Source organism: Epinephelus lanceolatus, chromosome 10 (genome assembly GCF_041903045.1).
Source record: "Epinephelus lanceolatus isolate andai-2023 chromosome 10, ASM4190304v1, whole genome shotgun sequence".
NCBI classification, from domain to species: domain Eukaryota; kingdom Metazoa; phylum Chordata; class Actinopteri; order Perciformes; family Serranidae; genus Epinephelus; species Epinephelus lanceolatus.
The window spans coordinates 22,861,619-22,886,650 of NC_135743.1; the positions used below are offsets into that span (position 1 = coordinate 22,861,619).

Here is a 25,032-nt window from a genome sequence, read left to right on the forward strand (position 1 = left end):
ACTTGTGGTTCCTTTGGAATCGGACCACGACCCACCAGCTGGGGACCACTGCCCTAGACTGTTAAAGTAAAGGACGTAGCTATCATGATGTCACCCTTTGGTTTTTGGACTACTGTTTTGACTTCCGGAGTTCGACATTACATCTGCCGCCATCTTGGATTTTCTGTTGAGGAGTGAGGGGTGGATCTGACTGAGAACCCAAGGTTACTATCGGCAGACAGCCTGTCACTCAAAGCAGCCCGCCCTTAATTATGCATAACTTTAAGCTTTAAACAAATGTAAACAGGTGAGTTATATAAGAATTCACCCCCCAACAGTTATGAACAGGAGATTAACTTTAGAGGTCAAAACTGTTTTTTGTCCCAGGCTGTAAACATGTTCATTTCTGCTGTAAAGTCGGGCATTTTAACATGGATGTCTACAGGGGACTGATTGGCTTCCGGAGCCAGCCTCAAGGGGCCGTTTAAAGAACTGCAGTTTTTGGCACTTCTGTGTTGCCTTCATTTTTCAGCCCCAGAGTTGGCCGCTTGTTGTCAACAGATGTTTTGATATAGTTTTGCTGTAGCTAGTTCATAGTTCCCAACGACTTTCCCTAAAACCTAACTATCTAAAAGTGAACTGAAAATGAATCTTATCTATGCTCTCTTCAAAGCCAGACTTCAACACTTAGGTTTTTTGGTGAAAATGAATATGTTAGGGCACACTGAGTGTACGACTGGATAAATGATAGGTAACCCAACATGACTTATTGATATACAAATGATGACATTTTCCTTTAAGCTGGTACATTCTGTAGCTGTTGAGTGAGTTAACTTCATTTTGGTTTTATTATGTCACATTTCTTTTCTATAGTGGCATATAATTACTTGTTAACATTTCAGCGCTGGTGTTGTGTGTGTGTGTGTGTGTGTGTGTGTGTGTGTGTGTGTTTTGGGTCTCTGTGTTTAGGCTGCCACGGTTTTCTTAAACCATATAATTTTCCTCTCGGCTTCTCGCGGAGCCACAGAAGGGGGATACCCTGATCACGAAGTCGTTGCCTTGTTTCAAAGACACCTGTTCCTGTGTGTCAGATTTAGTGGGTATTAGCATGCCAAATATGGCTGCAGGGCCGAGATCATGGGAACTTTTCCCCTCTCATGGGAACACTCAGGCCCAGCCTCAGGGAGGAGACGGCTGTAATAGATATTTTTATTTTTATTCTTAGGCTGTTGATTTTGAAATACAAGATTTAACAAAGTAAAAAAGTCATAACCTTGTTTGATTTCAGTCTTTTCGCCCTAATAGTTTTGCTCAGTACCTAAAGTATGACTTCAGTCTGATGATATACATAAATTAAGGCTCTGGTGGGGTGAACTTGGAGCCACTTTTATGTTGGATAATCAGTGAGACAAAACTTTCCAGATTGTGTCTGAATTTTAATCAGGTTTTACAGAGACCACACAGCGCACAAAAACATGTAAGTCACCTAAAGAATTTGAAGAAATATAAGGGATTTCCTTTGATGGCTAAGCCGCATTCTTTGCACCGCCGAGCATTATGGCAACACTCGTGACCCACAGCCCCCCTCTCCTATTTCCCTGAGAAATGAACAATAACCTCAGTGGTGGGCAAATGAAACATGGATTGTGACTTCAGGGCAACAGGTTAAGTTTCCCAAGTTTAATCTTTCATCTGCTTGTTGAGTTGGCACGAATGGCACATTTGAAATGGGAATCTGGGAAAGTAGTTTTGTTTTCACGCGCCAGTCTGCTCTCCTTTGGGGTTTAGACACAATGGAGGTGGGGGTGGAGAGGCAGGGAAATACCTGAGGCTGCTGTCTGCAAAGGGATTGAGTGGTGGAGCATCATGACAAGAAAATACCCTTCCACTCACACAATGGGGCCGTATTACATCTATCATGCCCCAGCATGTCCATCAGTGTGCAACAATTGAATACAGGGCCATCAAGTGTTGGAAAATCCTTTTCGTGTAAACCCCTCTTTTCTGCATGTTTCAGTCTAAATACACAAAGTTGTGTTAAAAGCCAAAAGCTTACCACACAACTTTTTAGAGAGGCAGGCAGGAGTCTGGTTTATGTCACCATAAAGTCTTTTATATTCCTTTCACTGTAGCTGACTACAACATGTAGTTTTTAAAGACATGTATTCAGCTTGTGTGTTGTTATTTACATACCACTGCTGCTCTGCAGTCCAGCATTTCAAGATGATCAGTGGAAGTGTGTCTTTATCTGATAATGTCTGTAACCAAGCAAGTAATTTCCGCTGTAATCTCTTCCTTATCACTAATGCTTACAAGAGCTCAACTGGGTTTATCTCCACTTGACTGAGTTGTAGTGCTCACTTGGATATCACTGAGTTGTACTGTACTTCTTATCTTTAAATTAATGCATACAGATATTTTATTTGTTTTTTATGTTCAGAGATATTTGTGTGCTCAGGTCCTCCATGTATTTTTTCTCACAACTGAAAATGCAGTTTCAAAGAAATGTTTTGACATTTTGGAAAATACGCTCACTTGCTTCTTGTTGGACAGTTAGACGAGAGGATTGATACCACTCTCATATCTGTATGGTAAATGTGAAGCTACAGCCAACAGCAGCTAGCTTGGTTAGCTTAGCTTAGCATAAAGACTGAAAACAAGGGAAACAGCTAGCCAGCCTCTGTCCAAATCTAACAAAATTATGGGTTTAATCCCAACAAAAAAAGTGTAACAACTACAATTTACTGTTTTACAGGGGGTATGTATGGGCCAAACTATTTTTTGGCTTTGTACAGTTGCTAGGCAACCAAGAAGCTATGCTCCCAGCTAAGGAACAGTCCAGCACACATCCCCCATAAAACGACAAATTGGCGTTGTTACACTGTTGTACAAATTAAGGCTCTGTCTCCACATATACAGACATTTTTGAAAAGTTTTATTTTTCCTTACAGTTGACAGAATTTTCGTTTTACAAAATGTGTCCATCCAGACAACAATGCAAAAACGACTCCAAACACTTGTGTTAGCCGTCTTCAGGAGTCTTGGCTTGGTACAAAAGTTGTAAAGTGTGCACACTAATGTTACCTTTTCAAAACTCAGAACAAAGGAATACTTTACACATCCATTTCCAAACAGGCGCGTAGAAGAAGGATGAGCTGAACATAACTTGTACAAAAACTCTGGCACACAGTCTTTTGATTTTAATGCTGCAGCAACATTTTGGTAACTAAACCTTCATCAGGTTTTTGCATAATGAAGGCCTAATTACCAAAACATTCAGCAGCATCAAAATCATTATTTTTGGGAGTCAGACAGTGTGCAGGAATTTTTCTACACCTTTTTTAAATCACCTACTGGAGATCTCATCAACGTTACTTCACCGTTGATGTGAGGATTTATGAGCTGAGTCAAAGATACGAGTGATGCGCTGGACATACCAAAGTTTTGGTTACTGTCCTCATCAACACTCTCAAAATTGTCCCACCATCTATTAGTCTGACTTTGTCTGATCCAAAACCGCTGCCGGGCTTTAAATTGCGGACACTGAGGTGGATTGATGTTGTGCAGCAGCACTGAGTGTAATGGAGTTATTGGACCAAGCAGCACTAACAAAACGGAAACAAACTGGTAATCCACCATTGTTGTTGTTACCCCTGACGCATGCTAATAATACAAAGCAACAATGGACATGCACAAATTGAGGAGATGACGGCTTCCTTTCCTTAACACTGTTTTACATATCCACACAGACACAAAGTAATTGGAGTTTTTTTGTTTTTTTTAATTTGCACTTTAGAGGGCGTTCTTAAAAAAAATCTGTTTTAGTGACCAAAAACTCAATTTGTGTGTGGACGAGAGGCCAAAACGTAAAGGGAAACATCAGTTAAAATTTTTTTTGTATACATATAGACAGTGCCTAAACATGTCAGTGAGCTTTCGACGTACTGAAAGGTAAATTTTGTCACCTTTGAACAGAACAAGAGTTGCTATTGGCTGATGTTTATCGTATTTCTGATGAGCTAAGCTAACCAGCTGCTGGCTGTAGCTTCATATTAGCTGTACAGATATGTGCAGATGTATCTTGTCTTGTAACTTTCCACCAGAAAAAGTTAGCATGTTTGCCGAAATAATGAACTATTCTTTTAAAGTTGCTTGCACTCTCCTCTTCAGTCTTTCCCTGGTGACTGTCACAGACCAGCCTAATGTGGTCGGCATGTGTTTTGTTAAGGCCTTTACAGTGAGTCTCTGATGCTCGCTGTCTGTTTGCTAACCCTTCTGATATACAGATGTCAAATAAAGGTGTTGAGTAGTCTCGACAGTCTCCCATGTTGTTAAAGGCTTGGATGCTGATAGCATTTCCTCTCAGGTCACATATGACCAAGTGTCATCATGCTTTCCAAAACGAGCCTTTTGCTGAATTACAATGCTGCCTTGTCTAATGGCTGCCCTCAGGAATGTTCCCTTTGTCTTTCCATTTTGCTCCCTATGTGCCAGTAATCAACCTTTCCATTCAGTAAGACGTTGTTCTCAGAGTGAGTTGGCTTAAAATATCAGCTCAACTTTTCTCTGTAAGGCTTTATTCATGCGTGCTATTGGGAGAAAGTGTTGTGTGTCGCTGATAAAACGATTGCACTCCCTGGAGGACCGTTCGCTGTTTGTTTAGAGGGTGGGACATTGTTTACATCTTGATCCGGAATTGAAAAAAGATGGCGTCCTCCCTCTTTGTCAAGCCTGTGTCTCATTAATCTCAGATGTGGCTGCTCATTCTGAGAGCAGCCTATGTGAAAATCCACTCTCTGACATTTTTTTTTCCATAACGATTCTGGTTTTTCTTCTCGCATGATTCTCTCAGATGAGGCCTGTTTGAAGTTTTGAAGCCGGCTTGTTGTGTTTACATGAATTTAATGTCATGGTGGGCTAGGTTTACTGTGGACTCACTTTCAGTATCAGTCAGGGGAAGTGGAGCCAGGTGACATTTACAAAAAGCCTAAAAAACAAGTTTTTAACTCGTCTATGTCTGGAAAGAAGTACTCCACTCATTAGATGTAATTATGTTCAAGCACATAATTACTGGAAACATCTATCTGGCATCTTTGCAGTGAACGACTTTTGTGAAATGTTTTACACTTCATGAGCTTACTCTGGCTTTTGTTGTCTATTGTTCTTAGTGGCCACATGGCGCATGCATTCACTTAAGTGACGTCTAGCAGGCAGACAGGGTCAAAGGAGGTGTGTCCCGGTAGTAAATGTGTCACTTTATTTCCCCGCAGAGGAAGGTGTACCATATTGAACAAATTGATGAACTTCACTTCTCTCTAGTTTGTGTGTTGCCTTTGAAACTAACCAGATTTAAGGCTTCAGAGCAGATGTGGTCAGTATCCCTCGCTGTGTTTTAACACACACACAGCCTTCTGACCCTGCCTTGTCACAGTGGTGTCAGAAATGCCAGAGAGGATTAAATTAGACCCTGCTCGCATCATATGTTGTGTTGTTAACGTTTGTTATGGAAACTCCGACAGTCCCACACAGAAGCATCATGTGCGCTGCTGATGGCAGTGCTGTTCATTAAGGCTGTTTTTGACATCCTGAGCTTGGCTCTCATATTGGAACTTTGACTCATGAGGCTGGTAGGTTGTCTCGCCTCCATGTTTACCACCGTTGCTTAGCAACAGCCGTTGCCAAGTTACAGAAACATTCTGGAGTTATGTTGATGACCTAATGAGTGATATCCCCCAGCCACCCCAAATATTTTCATAGGCAGCTAATTTTAGGATTTAGAACAATGACCCAAGGACTCACTTGTTTCTAATAAACTTAACTATCCAAGCCCAACAGAGGAATGTAACAAAGTACATCTACTCAAGCACTGTTCTTAAGTACATTACAGTATTTGAGGTACTTTTACTTTATGTGGGTATTTTCACTTTATTCTACCCTTTTGTTTTACTCCACAACAGTCCAGAGGGAAATATTCTTCAGTGTACTCCACCACATTTATCTGACAGGTGTAGTTACAAGTACTTTGTGCTTTTAGTGTGACCCCTTACAGTACAAAAAGCTGTGTGTTTTTCTGGTATTAGCTGAGTTGTAATCTGCACCACCCAAGAAACTTCTGTTTTTTTTTTGAATACTTGTTCAAATTACCCTTTTTTTTAAATACAAAAAATAAAACCAGATCTGTGCACCAGGGCAATTTTCCTTTTCATCTCCCAGTAAGAAGAACAAGGACAAGAGGGTGGGGCTGTGGAGGAGGGAGCGGTGGATCTGACCCTCACAAGTGTCCCTGCCCCAAAATATGTGTAACTTCAAGTGATAATCAAATGTAAAGGGGTGGGATAAATTTCACCCCTTATACAGTTGTCATGAAGAGCATATTAACTATAGAGGCTATAAACATGTTTATTTCTGCTGTTAAGTTGTGTATTTTAACACTGTGGTTTAAGAGGATTGACTCTGTTTTGGAGGCAGCCTCAAGTGACCATCTAAAAAACTGCAGTTTTTGGCACTTAAGGCATTGGCTTAATTTTTCCGACCTGGAGGTTGCTGCTTGATTGTGACCCATGTTTTTGTTTATTGTAAGGCGGCAACCTCAAGTGGTCATAGTAATTATGACAAGAGCAAAGACAGAGGTCAGGTAATGTATTATTAAGAGCGACAAGGTCTTCGTAGGTAGGAGGTCAGGGTAGGTGGATGGGTCAAACAAACACAAGACTTTTACCAGGGAGACAGCTGTTTGAAACAAAAGGTCAAGATGGAGTTATTTAAACTTACGTACATATGTTAAGTCATACATACTTACCCTTACCAAAACCATGACCTTTTCCTAAACCTGTCCAAGTAGTTTTGGTGCCTAAACCTAACCACACTGCAACCCTTTCACAACGTTAACCACGTCTTCAAAACTGCAACCATTACATTTAGGTATGAAGACATGTTGGTCCTCTTAGTTCTACCACTGGTAGGGGGGTTAATTTAGAAACTTCTAGGCGTGTATAAGAGGGTAGGACAAAAACAACCTATGTGGTCGTATGGGTGGGAGGAGTTGCCACCCAGTAATCACCTCATAACCCCTCTGATTTATCTTGTGGGTCTTTGCATGGCCCCTACTGGGCTAAACTACCAAACTGTAGCCTATATAATGAAGTTAAAAGAGTATTTTCACATCTTGGCATTGGTATTTTTACTTAAGTAAAGGATCTGAGTAGTTCTTCCAGCACAGACGGTACAAACTTACAGTGGATACGTTACGTAATAAAGCTGAGGAAGTTCCAGAAATTGTTTGTGGGGCAGAGTTAGCTGTCTTGGTAGCTTGGCTCAATCCTGCAGGTCTGTTTCTGTCATCAACAAGCCAAACTTCCTTCAGTCCTGCTTTTGAATATTTGTAAATGTCTTTATGTAAACCTCTGACTTCAGCCACTTGTCATGTTTACTTTTGGACCTGTCGTGCTTTTAAAATTGACAGCCTGCTCAATCCGACATGAGGCTGTTTGCTTCCTTGGAATCGTCTTGAGTGTAACTGGTCAGACAAGACATCCACCCTCTCTTACTGTAACCAGCTGCTTGGCATTTTCCTGCTCTCTCCTGTTTGTCTGTGCAGCAGGGTGACCTCTGCGTTGAGTGGGTGGGGGGACCGGCGTGTTCAGTTCTAAACATACCGGAGGACCATCTGAAATGTTAGCCTGTCAGCCTGTGAGAGCACAGTGCGCTGTAACCCAACACTTTCCCTCACACACACAGAGCTCTGAACGTTGTGTTTGGCTCTGGAGCTTGTTGAATTGCAATTGTCTAGAGCGTGTCCGCAGCCAAACAGGGGAAAGAGTCATATGCGCAGTTGAACGGAGGTTAAAAGGGTGGGGGAGGCACAGTTTCAGCAAGGGATTGAGAAAAGAGGAATGTGAATCTATGGGGGGTGTGCCAACAGAAAAATATGTTTGGGAGTGTGTGTGTGTGCGGGGCAGATGAATGTTGTGAATGTCATCTCAATGGGGGGTGAGCCTCATCCGTGTGACTTGCATATTCCATTTGAGCAGCAGGATTATATCACCAGAAACTTGCAAAGCCCACTAAATCACACTGATGAATTGGTCAATCCTTTATGGGTTGGAAAATGGGGAGCTACAACATGTGCGTTTCCAGATTTGGATGTCTTCATTTTCGTTATGATTTGATTTTCCCATTTCCTGGGCTGTCAAACCCTGATTTCAAGGTAGCTAATATCAAACAGCCGCTCCTGATCTGTCAGTTGGAGGAGTTTTAAGATACGTCAAATTAAATTAAATGGTTCATAATAATTTTAAATATCTATTTGTCTGATACTTCTGTGAGCGTGCATGCAATGTAATTTTTTTAAGGGTAGATAGATGCTTCAGTAGGTGGATGATACAGCAGATTAATCTGGTGTGTTGCCTACTGGGCTAGAAGAGCGCAGTTTTCGGTGGCATAATAACCCAGTGGCCTTAATCTGGTTCCATAACCATGGGGGGGATTCCACTGCTGCTCTCCCACTCTTCATACCTTCCTTCTGGGCACCAGCATACGCAGGTCTGAGCTGACAGGCACAGAAACATGCCATGTTTTCACTAGTCATGTATGATCTGAGTGAATCGGACCCTCAGCAATGAGTTAAAACATGCTCGCATCCTGGTTCTGTGGAGGTATTTCGTACTAAAAGTGATAAGAAGTCAGGATTTTAGAAAGAAGATCAAATTTTGCTCCTTTAATCCGTCTGCCACGGCACAGGATCACTACAGAGGGGGAGGCTCAGAATAGTGTGAGAGGCCAATGTCCACCCTCAGCCAAGTCAGAATCATTCATGGGTGTCTTGGCATCAGGTAGCTGGAGGCGTGGGAGCCTGAGCGTGCCCTTGATGACACACACATTACGGCACGCAGAAGCAGACCCCAATGGGACTGTCAGACTTCAGCTATGCCCCGCTGGGTCTGCAGCGTCCGCCTGTAGCTGCCTCTGAGCGCGGAAGAATCTGATGCTATCTGGCACTTCTGTGCCATAAAATACATGTGTGTCACACACTTGGTCAACCACAACATGGCCTTTAAGAAGCCCTTGAGCCATGACTTGACATGCAGGCTGGTTATTAAGCAAATGTCCCGCAGGCTTCATGCTTAAATCACTTAGAGCTGCACGTCTTGTGGTTGAACTGCCACTGTTAGCAGTTCTTAACTGGTGAATTAAGATAATAACACATTAATTTATCATGTGTGTCACTGTATATTGCATTGCAACAGTTTTCTTAATCGGTTGTTTTAGTCACTTGTCTGTGGTTCATGCTTTGTAACTCTGTGGCTTTTCCTTGTCATATATGATCGTAACTGAATATCTTTGGGTTATAAAAGGCTAGTTAAGCTCACCACTTTATAGAAAACAACTATTAATGGGGAAAGTAATCAATAATGAAAATGTTACCTGCAGTGCTAAATGATTTGAGTCCTCATGAATGTTAAAGTATTGCCATTGTGACCATATTTAAGTGTTTTACTTCACATGCACTGAACAGGGTATTGAGAAAAATAGGGCTGTAACTGACAATTATTTTCATTGTCGATTAACCTGTCAATTATATTTGCGATTAATTGATCGGTTGGTCGGTCTGTATGGGAGAAAATGGTGAAAAATGTCAATCTGATTACATCCTCAAACGTCTTATTTTGTACATGATCCAAACATATTCAGTTTACTCTCATAGGGGAGGAAAGAAACCATTAAATATTCACATTTCAGAAGCTGTAATCAGAGAATTTTGCCTTAAAAAATAACTCAAACTCATTCATTGATCATCAGATTTGCAATACATTTGATAATTAATTAATTGTTGCAGCTATAGATACAAGGTGCAATAGATTTTATTTGTCAAATGAGTATGTCTGTGACCATGATACCTTGAAAAAATACATGATTTTTCGTCATATCTAGTAATGATAAATGTTATAACAGTCGTGTATATAATAAAGGACTTATTTACCCAAATGTAAAGGGCATGGCTTACATGTTTTTAACAAGCAAAGTACAAAATTGCTAAGAAGGACACAGATTTCTGGGGAGATTAAAGAGATTATGTCCAAAGCAGAGTGGGAGAACTGGAGCCTAATGCACTTAAACTTACTGAGGGGGAGGTCTTTACACTGCAAAAGGGAGGAGGAGGTAAATTAAGACACTATAATGTAAAATACAAGAATTAGATGATGCATTTCTTATGAGACGGTGAGAGGAAATAGTAGCGCCATAAAATCCTAAATATAGCCAGCTGGAAACAGTTCCCTTCATTGTCTTGTCCGGCATACCCGGCATACCATATACTGTCCATACAGTGTGTGACACAATGACCACCAAACCACTGCAGCAGCTCTCTTTCAGCAGAGTTAGCTTCTTCTGCACGCATTCCATAACTGCATGTCTTTTGTCTCCACATGTAATGTGCGTGTATCTCTTTCCGGTCTTGTGTCTGTTGTCCCTTTTGTTCTCCATGGGGATACATCTGTCCCCTCTGTCCACTTCTCATTCTTCACATGGCTGTAGCTGCTGCCTGTCTATTTGTTGTCATAACTCTCCCACATGGTTTCTTTCATCTTTGACATTTTTGTAGCAACATTGACGTGAAGATTTTCTTTCACCCCATTGAGACTGACAATCTCTTTTACAAATTAGCATGCATTCATCAGTGGTCTATATCACCCCTCATAGTCTGCCCATGGGAAGTTTTGGATGTGTGCTCCCTGCTGTCTGGTGCTGGTATGTCTCTTATAGCTCCTCACAGACATCTTCTTTCTGCTCTGCAGTGTGGAGAGCCCAGCTCCAGGATGGGGCCCTGCTCCAGTCTTTGTCTGGTCTGATTGAGACCCAGTCACAGTGTTCGTCAGTGGTCCAAATTCAGGATACTGTGAAACTAAACAAGGCCCTCTTCCTTTTAGTCCTCCACCCACTTTCTCTTTATATTCCCTATTACAATGAGCTTGACTAGAGTTTATAGTCAGGGGTATAGACCTCAAAGAAAATCTGTTCATAATTCATACCTTAATTTTAGATTTTTAATACTTAAAGAGGTGCTTTGAAAATTGTAAACCAGCTTTGTGTCATCACAGTGTGGGTAGTATGTGTAAATAAATTGTAGTACTTCCCTCCGTCTTACCAGCACCAAGATCTCCCTGCTCATCTCTCAGCTCAAATCCATGGCAGATTTTTGCTCGCTCTAGGGCTATTGCTCAAAATTCAGACTGTACTCCCACATTTTCGTATGCCCACCACCACAGACACAAAGAGTATAGAAGTGAAATTCACACCTAACTCTAATCAAGCTGTAAAACCAGGCAGTGCAGATCGAATAAAAAAACAAGATTCTGTTACGTATTGCCTATTGCTCACCTAAAATGTCTCCACAAACATATTTTAGTCCACTGTTTGGCTGTAATTCAAGAGTTTGTGAACTAGAAGTGAGCTCCCGACTGTTTTCGTGTAAAAATGAAAGCTGAAAATACTGACACACTGATCAAATATGAACCAGGATTCTGTAACTGCGTTGCCTAATTCTTGCCTGTTTTTGGAAACATATTATAGCTCACTGTTTAACTGTAATACGAGATCGTTTGTTGCTAGCCGGATGCTATATTGTTTTCGGATGGGCAACTTGCATTACTTCACCCACCAGTGGGCGGGTTTTTGGTCTGGTGCAGCGCAGTGCATACTGGTAGTTGTAGGTTCTCTTTTCCTCTTTTCCCTTTTCCTCTCCGGTCTTGAAACATCAATTTTCAGTAGTATTTGCATCTTTCTAGACAGCTGAGGTTTATGAGTTTATTCTTTAACATGAAAATAAAAGTACACAGGAGTATTTTCTGTGGGTGTTGTTGTGCAGCTGTCCAGGCACGCTATTGTTGGTGACTCAGCTCAGTTTGTGTGTGAGATTCTTTGGTGCAGTGTTTCAGTCTTGCCCTGTATTAATTACTGCGTGAAGGTGATGCCCACCTCTGTCTCTGTGCCAGGAGACGCCTGCAGGAGGGATCTGCTGACTGCTGAAGGACAGGACTGTGGCAGATGTAGAGGCATGAGGGGGGTGTTAATGTTGTACTGCATCATAGTACAACATGTGTGTGAAAAAAAATAGGATACTTCCCAGTGGTGCTGCTCAGCTGGCGACCCAGGCTGTAGTTTTTTCTGATGCCTATGTATTTATTTCTTTTGTCTCACTGGGCATGTGCAGTGTATCTGTATCTTGTATTTAGTTGTATGTAATTCATCATTAGCTGTGTGTAGCACTATTGCCCAAGCAAAATTTCCCATCTGGGACAATATTGTGTATGTTATCTTATTTTATCTTTATCTTTATCTTACCCCATCTCATCTCGTCTCGTCTCTTCTCGTCTCGTCTGGTCTCGTCTCGTCTCGTGTCTGTTTATCTTATCTTACAATGGCTCTAACATTTATTTGGAGCTGTTACTTTAATGTTATAGTTTTTCGTCTTTGGGGAATTCCCTCCCCAGTTAAGAGAATAATCCTAAATAAATTAGTGCCATACATATTACCCTTTTGTCCTTGGTTCCGGCAGCTGCTAATGCTGAGTGCAGCTTCCCCAACCTGGCCTCACTGTTAAGTCCACAGGCATAAGAGCTATTTACTCAACAGAGTCAGTGGGACATTGAATCCTAAATCTCTTCCCTTCCTCACGCTCCACTGGCCCAATTATGAACCCAATCACAGCAGCACCTACCACCAGGAAACGCCACTGTGTGCAAGTGAATGAATGAGTGGATAAATGAGGGAGAGGAGTGAATGAAGAAGTCACACTAGGAATTTGAGAAATGTAGAAAGTTAGAAAGGAGTCTGAGGTTTCATTTTGAAAAAGTTTTTTTTTTTGTTTCAGTGCACATATTTCAGTTCCGAAAAGCTGTTTGTGTAGACGCAGACAATGGGAAGTTTCCTGCTGTGAAAAGTGCAGCTGCGTCTTACAGAGTGTGAACATGTTCTGACTGTTAAATTGTATCACTGCTAACCGTGTTCTTCTTTTCTCTCTGTCTTTTTTTCTGGGTTTCTTTCGCTTATGATGGATTGCCCCTCTCATTCGACAGGAAACAATCCAAGGTATGTAAGTTTCATCTGTTTCTTTTGCTGAAAAAAAAAACTGGCCAGCGTCAACAGAGCTGACAAGCAGCGTCAGCAGAAACTGTCATCCGTAGTAACTTCTCACTGACTGTCCCGGTATCACAGACACTGAAATCATCCAGAAGCAGGATGCGGCACAGGCAACATTCGCCCTGAGAGGATGAGAAACATCCAGGTCGATGTACTGTTGTGGCGTTGTTTCTAGGGCCGTGATTGAAAGTGTTTTAGTAGTTTGGTTGGTCAGCAGGAGCCGGATAGATGTCCGTGTGAATGTGTCAGCGCTCTAAGATCTCGTGAACACCCACAAAGGCTCTACAATGAGAGAGGGATGAGCGCGGACACTGGGGCAGTGTGTGTTCACATTCAAAGCTGCATTGTTGGAGTGCACCCCCACCTCCCCCCTTGACAACAAGCTGGTGACTAGCTCAGAGATGTTTCACACACCAGGGACAGGCTTTGTGCTCGGTGCACTCGTCCGCTGACGGGACTGGGGGAGCGTTAGCGCGGGCCAGAGGCGTGCGTGGTCTCTGGGGGCCTGTGAACCTGAGTTACCCTGTAATACCCGTCAGCTAGACGAGCACGTGGCCGTCTGCTTAGTTTTAGTGGCACTCAAATTAGTCCCCCTGCATTCTAAAGGGTAAACGAAGGTTGCAGTCCAATCACGTTCGACCAGTTTTCAGTCCAGAAATGACAAAAAAGGCATTGTGCTTCTGGGCTTCATCATTATTTGTACTGCTGATTAATAGTAATTGTCCAATCACGAACAATTTGTTGCACAGTCACACCCTCAGGCTGGACAGAGACAGACCAGAGGAGATTGAAGCCCTGGTTACCAAACCAGCCCTAATTGAGAATGATGGCACTTTTGTTCGTTTGAATGGCACCCACTTACTTGTCTGAAGTCACAAGAGGAGGTCTTGCTTTCAAAGCATTCAGTGATCTCAGCGCTTCCCATGCTGACTGTGCAACCAGTGGTTCCCTGGCCAATAGCCCTTATTATGATTAGAAGAGAGTTCAATTATTTGGGGTATTTGTGTAGGGGAAAGTGCTTTGGCAGAGCTGCAGCAGTGCACTGAGAGCCAGGAGTAGTAACATGCAGCAGGGTTGTGCTTGCACTGCAGGATGACGGTGCAGCAGCAATTGTTTCAGCAACCTAGAAAGAGAAATGACTGGGCTGTGATAAAAAATATTAGTTTTATTTTGAATTTAGCATTTATTAGATCAAGACAGCCTCAGTGAGAGTGAACACATATCTTTTTCAAGAGTGTCTTGGCAGCAGTAACAATGAGTGGCAGAAAAGCTATAGAAAAATGCCACAAAATCAGAATTAAATAGAAGTGCGATTATAAAATCATCAGTTAACCTTCTAGTACAATCATGGAAAAGATTTAACCTTAGAAACACCTTAAAGGGAGAGTTCAGATCTTTTGAAGTGAGGCACTTATCTATAATCAGTGTATGACATACAGTTGCTGTCAGTCGGCTTGGCATGCATGTTTGGAGAAACAGGCTGGATTTTGATACGGAAGTTGAGCAACATAATGCTGTGGACGGAGTCAGCAACAAAATGTATTTTAGCCACCTAAAAAAGACCCACCTAAAACAAATCAATATCAGTTTAAGTGTACGCTATATTGAGAAGATTTTCACCGCTTTACCTTGTCATCAGACAGCGATTTCTAATGAGGAACTGAAGCCGTTATATCCTCCCCTCCAAAGCCAGACTCCATTGAGAAAAACACTAATTTAACATTGCTGAACACAGGAGCTGATGGCGTACAGCCGCCTTGATCAGTTAGTTTGTGTTATTGTGTGACTTCTGTGTTTCTTTTGGATTCACCAAAGTCACACAATAACACAAACTAGCTAACTGAAGAAGGCAGGAGTTAGACCAGCAGTTCCTGTGTTCAGTGAGCCTAAATTACTGTTTTTGTCAATGGAGTTTGGTGGCTTTGACGAGAGCATGGGGAACTGAAGTCAGTAACGCCTTCCTTGTGGAATTGGGCTGTCTAATGGAAAGATAAAACAGTGAAAATACTCTCAATATAGCCTAGGCTTAAACTGTTATCCTTTTTTTAAGGTGGGACTTTTTGTAGGTGGCTAAAATTAGTTTGCGCCCATCTGTAGTAGTACGTTGCTTAGCTTCTGTGTCGCTACTCCTGCCACTTCTCCAAACTGGAGCTGTGCTGACAGACATCTACTGAATGTAATACATATATCCCTACTTCAAAACAATTTACCTATCCATTTAAAACAACCTAGGAGTAGTCAAAAATCATAAATCAAGAACACAGTTTCTGCAGCAATGATTTGAAATCACAGAGGTTCAAGGCAGACGTAGGGAGCAGCATACATTAAAGCTCTGTTACTTAGCTCAGTGTGGATTTTGTGAAGTCGTCTATCTTCTGTCAACATGAGTAGAGGGTTTTGAACAACCAGAAACAAAATAAATGAGATATTTCTGTACGAACATTGAGGAGAGGTTTAAGAGACACGGAGATTTGCAGCATATACAGTAACAGCAGCGTTTCTGTCTGTGAGGAGTCGGGGTCCCTGGTAAATGAGGCCACTGCTCTTTCCCAGAAAGCATCCTCTCTGTGTGTCATCCATAAAGAGCTCATGCAGGTGCCTGGGGGACACAAGGGGTCTCTGCTGCTGAGGCCTGTGTTGCGAGACCCAGTGCCGAGGGCTGAGAGCCAGCCTGCACCACCGGGGAACAGCTACAGCCCCGTTTCCTTGGAGACGAGGGTCACCGGGTGCTGGAATTTCTTCTGGGGAGCGCTGACCCTGATTTATGAATTCACTTAACTCCAGCCACTATGACAAAACTCGGGGCGGCTAACAGTGGATTTGTGCAGACAGTCATGGCGCGGTCTTAACGAGCATTACCTCGAACAATACTCGGTTAGACTTTATATTACTCACTCAGACAAGCTCAGTCCTGCTGATTTACTGCAGGGTGACACAGTTCGGCACAATAAGCCCTGGTTTTGTACCACAGAAGAAGTAAGACCACTGCTAAGAAAGATCAGGTTGTTTTACTGTACATGCTCGGACAAGTGTGAGAAGTGTTTACACTCCCTGTGCTGACTCCTCTGCAGGTGTTCGCTTTTGACCACTGTTTCTGGTCCATGGACGAGACCAACGTTCCCAAATATGCTGGTGAGTCATAAGTGCTGAAGCTGATCCCTCCCTCATCACCAAGGAACTCAAATCACGTCCCATGTAAAGATCTGCTGAGCTCAGTGCAGCAACAGTGCAGGGAAACTCCCTACTTGATGGAAAGCTGTTTTTGCATTATGCAAAGCACGCTGTGGGTATACATGGTCATTTGCATTTTGAGTCAATACACTAAAATATGCAGCAGTGTTAGTTGTCTTTGTGCTGTCTCAGAACAAGAAAACGTCCATAGGGTTTTATACAGTATATACACTCTTAGAAATAAAGGTGCTAATTAGAACTATATAGGGTTCTTTGACATGACACAATAGGAGAACCCAAGGAAAAAAAAAAGACGGAAAGGTTGTGACGTTAATGACAGTGTTCCAGGAGCCAGGTTTTGGTGTCAGCAGCACGACAAGTCACACTATAACCCGTCTAATTTTTGTTGTTTCACCTTTGACTGAAAAAACACACATTACGTCATGCTTACTGTTGTTTTTTATCTAAATATGCGCTTTTGTTGTTCTTGTTATTGGTCTCTAAACAGATCATGACTCTGTTCGTCAGCTGCATCTCAAGCAGGTTCTACTAAGAAGCCCTTTATATGTCAAGGGTTTGATCTAGATTCCACCCAGGGGGGCTTCAAAAATAGTAACTGACTACATTACCCATAGATCTCTCCCATTAATCATGGTTTTAGTTTAACACGTTAGCCTGGGGCCAAGGGACCCTCGTCTCTCAAGAAGCAGGAAATTATGGTAAAGATATAAACTATGGCAGAACACAGGCCAAATGAATTGATTAAGGGGATTCCAGATACATTTATATTAAAAAAATATAATTTGAAACATGGGTAAACATTTGAAAATTTGAGGGTAGTGATCTTTATCACCCATGCTTTCAACAATTATTGAAGAACTCTTTTCCAGTTTTTTGGGTGAAAGGGGTTTGTTATAGAACCCCTAAGTCTTACCAAGAACTCTTGAAGAACCCTTTTTTTTTAAGGTTTTTTTGAAAAAGCAAAAATACCAAATCTCAGTGATTATTTACAGAAACTTCAGGGTAGAAAACCCTCACTTCACATTCATAAAATTAAACATCACTGAAGAAAACACTACCTAGTTTGATTAGTTGCTAGCTACCTAAAAAATGCTCCACCAAAAACATCAATATCAGTTTAATTTATGCTGTAAAATATTTTTATTGTATAAGGTAAAGCATAGCAAATATTTAAAGATAATGTACACTTACACTGATATGATGGCTAAAATACCTTTTGCTGCGGCCCCGTCCTCAGCAGTATATTTCTTAGCGTCCGTGCTAGAAAATAGAGTTAGATAGTAAGCACAGCAGAAACGTTAGATAGGTCGGACCACCATGTTTAACTATATATCTCTAAATGTTACAGTTACGGCTGAAAATAACAACAGAAATAAAAAAGCTTGCTGATTTTACATGTCTCTGCAATTGAGATCAGTTGCCAGTTGTCTACCCAGAAGTGATTGTGTTGTTGAAAGCACAACGGGGTGTCGGTGGCTTAGTGGTATAGCAGGTGCCCCATGTACAAGGCTGTTGCCGCAGTGGCCTGGGTTCGACTCCAGCCTGTGGCCCTTTGCTGCATGTCACTCTCTCTCTCCCCCTTTCACACTTCTCTGTCCTATACATTAAAGGCTAAAAATGCCCAAAAAAATATAAAAACAATAATTAAAAAAAAAGCACAACATCAAAGTTATTCGGTCTCTGGTTCTGGGTAGAACCTCAGCCCTTCAGGAAGAACCTTTTTAGTACCCTCATTTCTAAGAGTGTATGAAATATTGTCCACTTGTATTTGAATCATGTACCATAAATTAGCATTATGCTCATGTAATCAGCTACCATCATTTCTCTGATGAGTGCCACACAGAGAAGGCGACAGCTACAGTTTTTGTTACAGCTATAGAACAGAGGTTATTACTGCTAGTCTGAGGCAGATTTACATAATCATTGTACACATTTTCCTTGTCATATCACTCTCATTTTGTGATGGAAATGTAATGCTTACATCTGCTTTGTGCTGCACCGACAAGGCAATCTGTTTAGTGAAGGGCTGCCTCAAGGGCTGGGGCCAAGGCTTTATTTAGCTCGTTAAACAGCTGTCCCATTCAGCAAGAGCACGACAGCGAGCAACACAAGAGATTTCTCTACACAGCCGGGCTTTTTCCACACGGACAGACAGGAAGCCGTCATCTTTCATGAGTTCTTATTCTTCCTTGTTTCTTGTTTAGTGGCCCTTGTCCATATGTTTCTCTGTGCTAATGTTGCTGCACTAATTTAGGGATGCAACTTGAAGTGCTCACGTAACTGAATGGTTTATCTGTTTACCAAAATCTCCATGGTGACTGATTCTTTGTTCAAAAGGTCAAGAGGTGGTGTTCAAGTGCCTTGGAGAGGGAATACTTGAAAATGCATTCCAGGGATATAATGCCTGCATATTTGCCTATGGACAAACAGGTAACTGAAAATCCAGATGAAATCCACATTGAGTCACTCATTTGTTTTTTTTTATGTTGTGCAAAATCCATTTCACCACGCCGTCTTTGAAGCATTTATAAATAATAAATTACCGCTATTATAGTTAAGCCGTTAAGTATATTTGCAGGTCGAGTTGCCTCCAGATGTATCTGTAAAACGTTGGAAGAACAGGAAGACTTGTATTTCTAATCACACTGGTGAATCGCTTAGACTCATATCCTTCCTTCACCCTGGATCAAATTAGCGTCTTTATCCCACTTCCTGTCTTAGAGGGAAACACTTGGTAAAGAGACACAGCTACTGAAGAGTTTCTAGAGAAGAGCGCTCCAATCACCTGGTGTATGAGGGAAAACACATTGTCTGCATGCTTTAAGGAGCACATTAGTCATGATGGGAACCAGAGAAGCACATGGCATTTGCTTTGGCATTTCTTAGCAATCTTAGTCCAATCAAGGACCCTGATTTTAAGCAGCGTAGCACAAGAGACTGCAGTGTTGCTCGGTTGATCCGCCAGTTTAGTCCAGACTGAAATATCTAAACATTTACTGTTTCCACGGACACGAAATTTTGCACAGACATTCATGGTTCCCAGACGATGAATCAAAATGACTTTAGTCATCATCAGACTTGTACTTTGGCGCCACCATGAGGTCAAAATATGTGTTGTTTTGAGTGAATTTCTCAGCAACCATCGCACAGATTGCCATGACATTTTTACAAACATTAATGGTCCCCAGAGAATGAATTATAATAACTTTGTTGATCCCGTAACATTTCATTTGGTACCATCATCAAATCAGAAGTTTCATTTTCCATTAGTTGATTTTATGACCAAATACCTGCAAGACTGATGACATTCTTATTTGCCTCTGATGTACTTTGTGTTAAGGGCTAATTAGCGAATATGTGCATGCTAAAATGCTAAGCTAAGATGGTGAACATGGTAATTGTACTAACTTTAAATAAAACAAAATGTCTGAACAAGCAACTGAGGGGCGAACGGGTGAACTTGATCCGGACGTGTGTTCTGGGCTAAGAATAAACCAATGTCCAGTGCATGTTATCTATTTGGATTCAGTGATCCATTTATTCTCAACACCATATACACATGCTCACCATAACCCAGAATGGTGACAGCATTGTTCATATGTAGTCATTATTCCATTCAGCAAAATTCTACACCCCAATACATGCTTTTCGACGTGCTTCCATAACACGGTCAAAAACTGTTTGCTTCCTGTTCCACACACCTTACTCCCATTACCTGGAGCCTACCTAAATACACTTCACACATGAATGCGCCACCCTGTGTTCGGTTTCATAACTGCATGCGTGTATTTATATTTACTTTGTGCTTAGATAGGAATAAACTAAACTAAAATTATATTATGGCTCAGACAGTAATCATGCTGAAGATCGCCATGTAAGTATTGTAACTGTGAGGTTGTTAGCATGCTGACGTTAGCATTTAGCTCCATACACCACTTCCCTAAGATCAGTTTCCCAGAATTGGAAGCATGGCTGTATACTTTTTATATTGTTACAGCATTATTACAATTATTTTATGATTAAGAGGGCCATTTTTCTGCAGATGGGTTCATACATTTTTGTTGTAATCAAACAGTTTATGTGGTCATAGTAGAGGCTCGAATTAATACATACTATGCAGGAGATTTGCCTAAAAAAAGTACAGAAGAAATCCCGCTTAATCATCACTTATAACCCACTATAAGTGGCGGCAGTGTATTTTTCTGGGACCTTATAAAAAGCAAGCAACCAGGTGTCAACCGTAGGCAGCACGCATCCCAGAGGAAGCTACATAACAGAGTACCAAAAAGAAAAGTAGATACTGTGAACAAGAGAGAACCAGGTGTTGGCTTTTACTCTCCCTGGTGATAGTGTTTACAAACATTAACCGACAATTCCTGCATAGTATACCATTAAGTTTTACTGTTATTGACGCTGTACACTGTGTAGACCTTTCTCTGTATGAGAAATAATCATGTGTGACTCTGCAATGTCCATCCAGGTTCAGGCAAGTCCTTTTCCATGATGGGGAACGGGGATCAGCCGGGTTTAATCCCTCGACTCTGCTGCTCCCTGTTTGAGAGGGTCCACAAAGAGGAGAACGAGGCTCATACGTTTAAGGTGGAGGTGTCCTACATGGAGATCTACAACGAGAAGGTCCGTGACCTGCTCGATCCCAAAGGGTGAGTCTGATGTGTTTGTTTCTTTAGGACATGCACATGTGACCTGTATAACCCTCACTGAATTTAATGAGCTTTGTTGATGCCTCTGACCTGGGGTGACACAGACACAAGTGGTTATACAAACTGTGAAATGTTCTCACAGTCTGGTGTACAACTCCAGCACGAGCAGTGACCACTCCGTCAGCTCCCACTCTGTGTTACTTTGCATCTCTGTTTATAGCTCTGTTGTGTCTAGTGGCCTGAATGGGGGACGGCGACAGAATGATGCGAGTAGGAAGCTCAACCCAGTCATTTCCTGTGGAACAGCGGCCAGCGCCGTCCTCTGACACTGCAGCATTCTTTGCCTCCATGGTGTGATGTGGGTTGGCAGACAGACTGCAGGGGAGAGCGAACTGTGAAAGAGTGTGTTTCAGGGACATCTGTTAGTGAAGCTGAGAGCAGGAGAGTGGTCAGAGCAGCCTGTGAGCCGAGCCCCAGAGAGGGACTATAGTGGAGAGCTCTGTGCGCTGCAGATGTCTGAAGATGCAGCCAGGGCCAATTCGATGGCAACTTCCTCTCGCTTATATAACAAGCCTCACATGCTCTTGATCTTCCCATCTATCTGTCTCTGTGATTTTAGGATTAATCATTGGCTGTGGTACAGACACATGATACAGAGTCAAGAGTAAATAGGATCGCTGAGCATGGTTGCCTCTTGAGTGCTGCAGTGGGAGGTAGCAGAGTGGGAGCAGGGGACCTGGTTTCTGCCAACCTCAGTTGTTCTGTAGCCATGGAGAGAGGGATTCAGTGTCTCTGACTGATATATAGGATCTCTACTCAACTCCTGATAGGCGGCCAGGGGAAGATGAGTCTAGTGAAACACCTACCTACCCTTAGTTTCAGTTTGTTCACTACAATGAACATGAGCATTGCAGGTGTTGGCTGGGCATTGTATCAATGTTATAACAATATCGTAAAATGAGATTATATATCATCTTAGATTTTGGATATCAAAGTATCGTGTTGTCTTCTCCTGGTTTTAAAGGCTGGCTTACAGTAAAGTGAAGTAATCATCTGTCTAAAAAGACCACTCTAGCTTTTCTGTTATTATTTGCCTGTACCCACTTAAGCCCTATTCGCACTGGACTAATTTTACTAGGGGGTCTCAGGTGATATAAAAATAATAGTTGTAGTAGTATTAGTAAAAAATAGTAAAACTTGTTGAACATTTTGTTTTTTTTTTCCTTCCCCCATTTGTGGGGCCCCCCATGGATGACAGCGCTTTTGGCATTCAGCTACACTGCTGATGCCATGAGCCGGCACTGGTATTTACTGACGTATTTTATGTTGTAGAAATCAATGTGAGCTTGTGTAAGCTTGTGTTAACCACAGACCTTATTTCAGACATCTAACCAAAAACCATTTCAAAAAACCCACTGACTTTGAGACAAGGGAACCAGGAGTGCCAAAGTGCTAACTCATTTCCAGGTTTCAATCACCAGAGAATCCGTGATGTGATATTATCATGATACTTAAGTCACGATTTAATATTATTGCCATTTTAAATATGTTGTGATATATTGTAATTTATTACCCTTTTTTAACTGTAAATTATGTCCCCTAAGGAAAACTTTGTCAGCAGATGCTGACGATATAGTTCATCATGATAAAATTATTCTAGTAGGCTACCTAAAGTTTAATTTGTATTTGTAATATTAATAATTTATATAATAAAAGAAAATGACACTTTGCACTGTGCGGTGATACGATATTGCCACACAAAAATATCATGATACTTTGCTGTATCAATTTTTTGCCCACAACCCCAGTAACAATAATAATACGACCCTGAATTACAGAGATGCTAATATTATCATGTGTACTCTTTGTGTGGTGAAATATGGTAGGTTATTTGAGGTGTAATTTTTACTTAACAAATTACGGACATGGTGGATTCTCACGGGATTAAGATCACAGTGAACCTCCACATTACTACAAATTACTCCCATACACTCCCCAGGTAATAGTAGTCCTGTGTGCATAGAGCTTTTGACATTATATCCACATTACTGATTATTATTTACCAAAAAATGTTGCGTTAATATTGTGTGAAAGCACCAATAGTCACATCTACAATATTGTCGCAAAAGTGATATTTAGGTATTTTGTAAAAAAATATTTTGATTTTTGATTTTCTCCGTATCACCCAGCCCTGCCGTAGATGATAATGAGTCAGTCACACACACACTGTCCTGTTGCCCTAAGTATACATTAGACTTACCAAAATCCAGGCTGAAAATACTTCCCAACAAATACACTATTCACTCTTGTAGCTTTTTCTACTGAAGCAGTTAAGGAATTTAGTACTTGTGAATATTTTACATCTTCTGTAGTGATCAGTGGATTTAGGGCTGAGAGTAACACATTACTTCTATTAAACTTTTATACGATTTGTTGACAATGAAAAATAACCAGTTTTGTCCTTGAGAAATTCAGAAACTTTTAATATGAATGATTATTTTCATGTGTCAACTTGGCATCAAACCCCGTCAACATTTTATTGTGGCCGTCGCACATGTTGATGAAGAGTTAATTATTTCAATATTGCAATAATATGCGAGCCATTCTATTTCAACAAACAGTAAGTAATAACAAATGCAACTTTTTAAAGTAAGATATTTCTTTGAAGCTGTTTTGAAGTGCCATTGTTACCAAATACCATTAGGATGCTGTTTCTAATTTCCCAGAAATGAATTTGAATTACTGCTCCAAGAGGAGGGTCAATAAATAATACGAGCTTCTCATAACCTTGAAGCAGTCATTTAAGTTTTTTAATTTATTCAGATCAAGGACTCAAAGTCAGAGGAGATGCTTTTAGCTTCTCCAACAAGAAAATTGGATGGACTGCCTTAAGCGTGAAGAGAAAGTGGGAGAAATGCCAAATCAAATGTGCCGTATGAAAACCTGCTGAAATTTGTATTCATTCTTTTTGCACATATGCTCTTAATTGGAAATTATAATTATTTCATCCTTTATCGTCTTCTTTTTTATATAGTATCAGGGCCAGGCATAAGGGAAAAAAATCAAAGGAGGAAGATTTAAGAAATAAAGCCGAAATGTCAAGAACAGAGTTGACATGTCGAAAATTAAGTCAAACTTTATGTGTAAATCAGAGGAAGATGTTTTTCTTTCCCTCTTTTGCTTTTTAAGGATTAAATCAAAATGTCAAAAATGTAGTCATCTCCTCTTGTCCATCAAAGTGTGTTTTGTGATATAACATATCCTCTCGGTATTGCACACAGGTTTAACTATTGATACTCTTGCTTCTGTCCATTACCAGCTATCTCAGTTTGCATGATCGTGACCACCTTTTGCAAGTGTGTGTTGTTTCTCCTTTTGAACAGACACAATTTTTGACAGTCTCTTGAAGATCCTAATACTTATTGCTGTGTTTATACGCTAAAAGAGAAATGATGAGAAATTCCAACAATTCATGAGGCATTTTGTAGAGACAGCTGTGTGAAACAGTAGTTTGATTTAATTTTTAAAGTTAGATCTTAATCTTGAAATGTCAATTTTATTAAAATGCAAAAATATATATGTATTTTCCTTATGCCTGGCACTAATACTGAAAGTCCCACTTTTTTCCCTCGACATTTCAACTTAATTCTGCAAAATTAAAAATACATTCCTCCTCCGTTTTTTCCCTACTGTCTGGCCCTGATACTCTTCCACACTTTTAATCCATTGTGGTGCTTTCTCTTTATTTTAAGGAGCCGCCAGTCCCTGAAAGTTCGGGAACACAAAGTCCTGGGTCCATACGTGGATGGTCTGTCTCAGCTGGCTGTGACCAGCTTTGAGGTGTGTCTTTCATCTTTCTGTCATCTCACTGTCAAAAGAGGCGAAGCTAAATCCGCCCTGTATCAATAACTGCACGCCTCATATTTCATACATACATGGACAAGATTTATAGCATCCAGCAGAAATGCCTTTATATCATACCGGTTGTCAAGCCGCTGATTTATATTCGGAATAACCATTTACTTCACATCCTCCCGAGTGGAGAAACTGTAATGACACATAT

At 41.2% G+C, this 25,032-nt stretch overlaps 1 protein-coding gene across 5 annotated transcripts in view; it reads left to right on the plus strand.

The window, feature by feature from the left end:
- Positions 1–25,032, plus strand: part of kif13a (kinesin family member 13A) — a 49,737-nt gene that overhangs the window by 3,072 nt on the left and 21,633 nt on the right. For all 5 annotated transcript variants that reach the window (XM_033640397.2, XM_033640398.2, XM_033640399.2 and 2 more), the window contains exons 3-7: positions 13,053–13,065; positions 16,188–16,248; positions 18,646–18,738; positions 20,789–20,969; positions 24,722–24,809. In XM_033640397.2, coding sequence (XP_033496288.2) covers positions 13,053–13,065; positions 16,188–16,248; positions 18,646–18,738; positions 20,789–20,969; positions 24,722–24,809 — 436 coding nt within the window. The remainder of the gene's footprint in view (positions 1–13,052; positions 13,066–16,187; positions 16,249–18,645; positions 18,739–20,788; positions 20,970–24,721; positions 24,810–25,032) is intronic.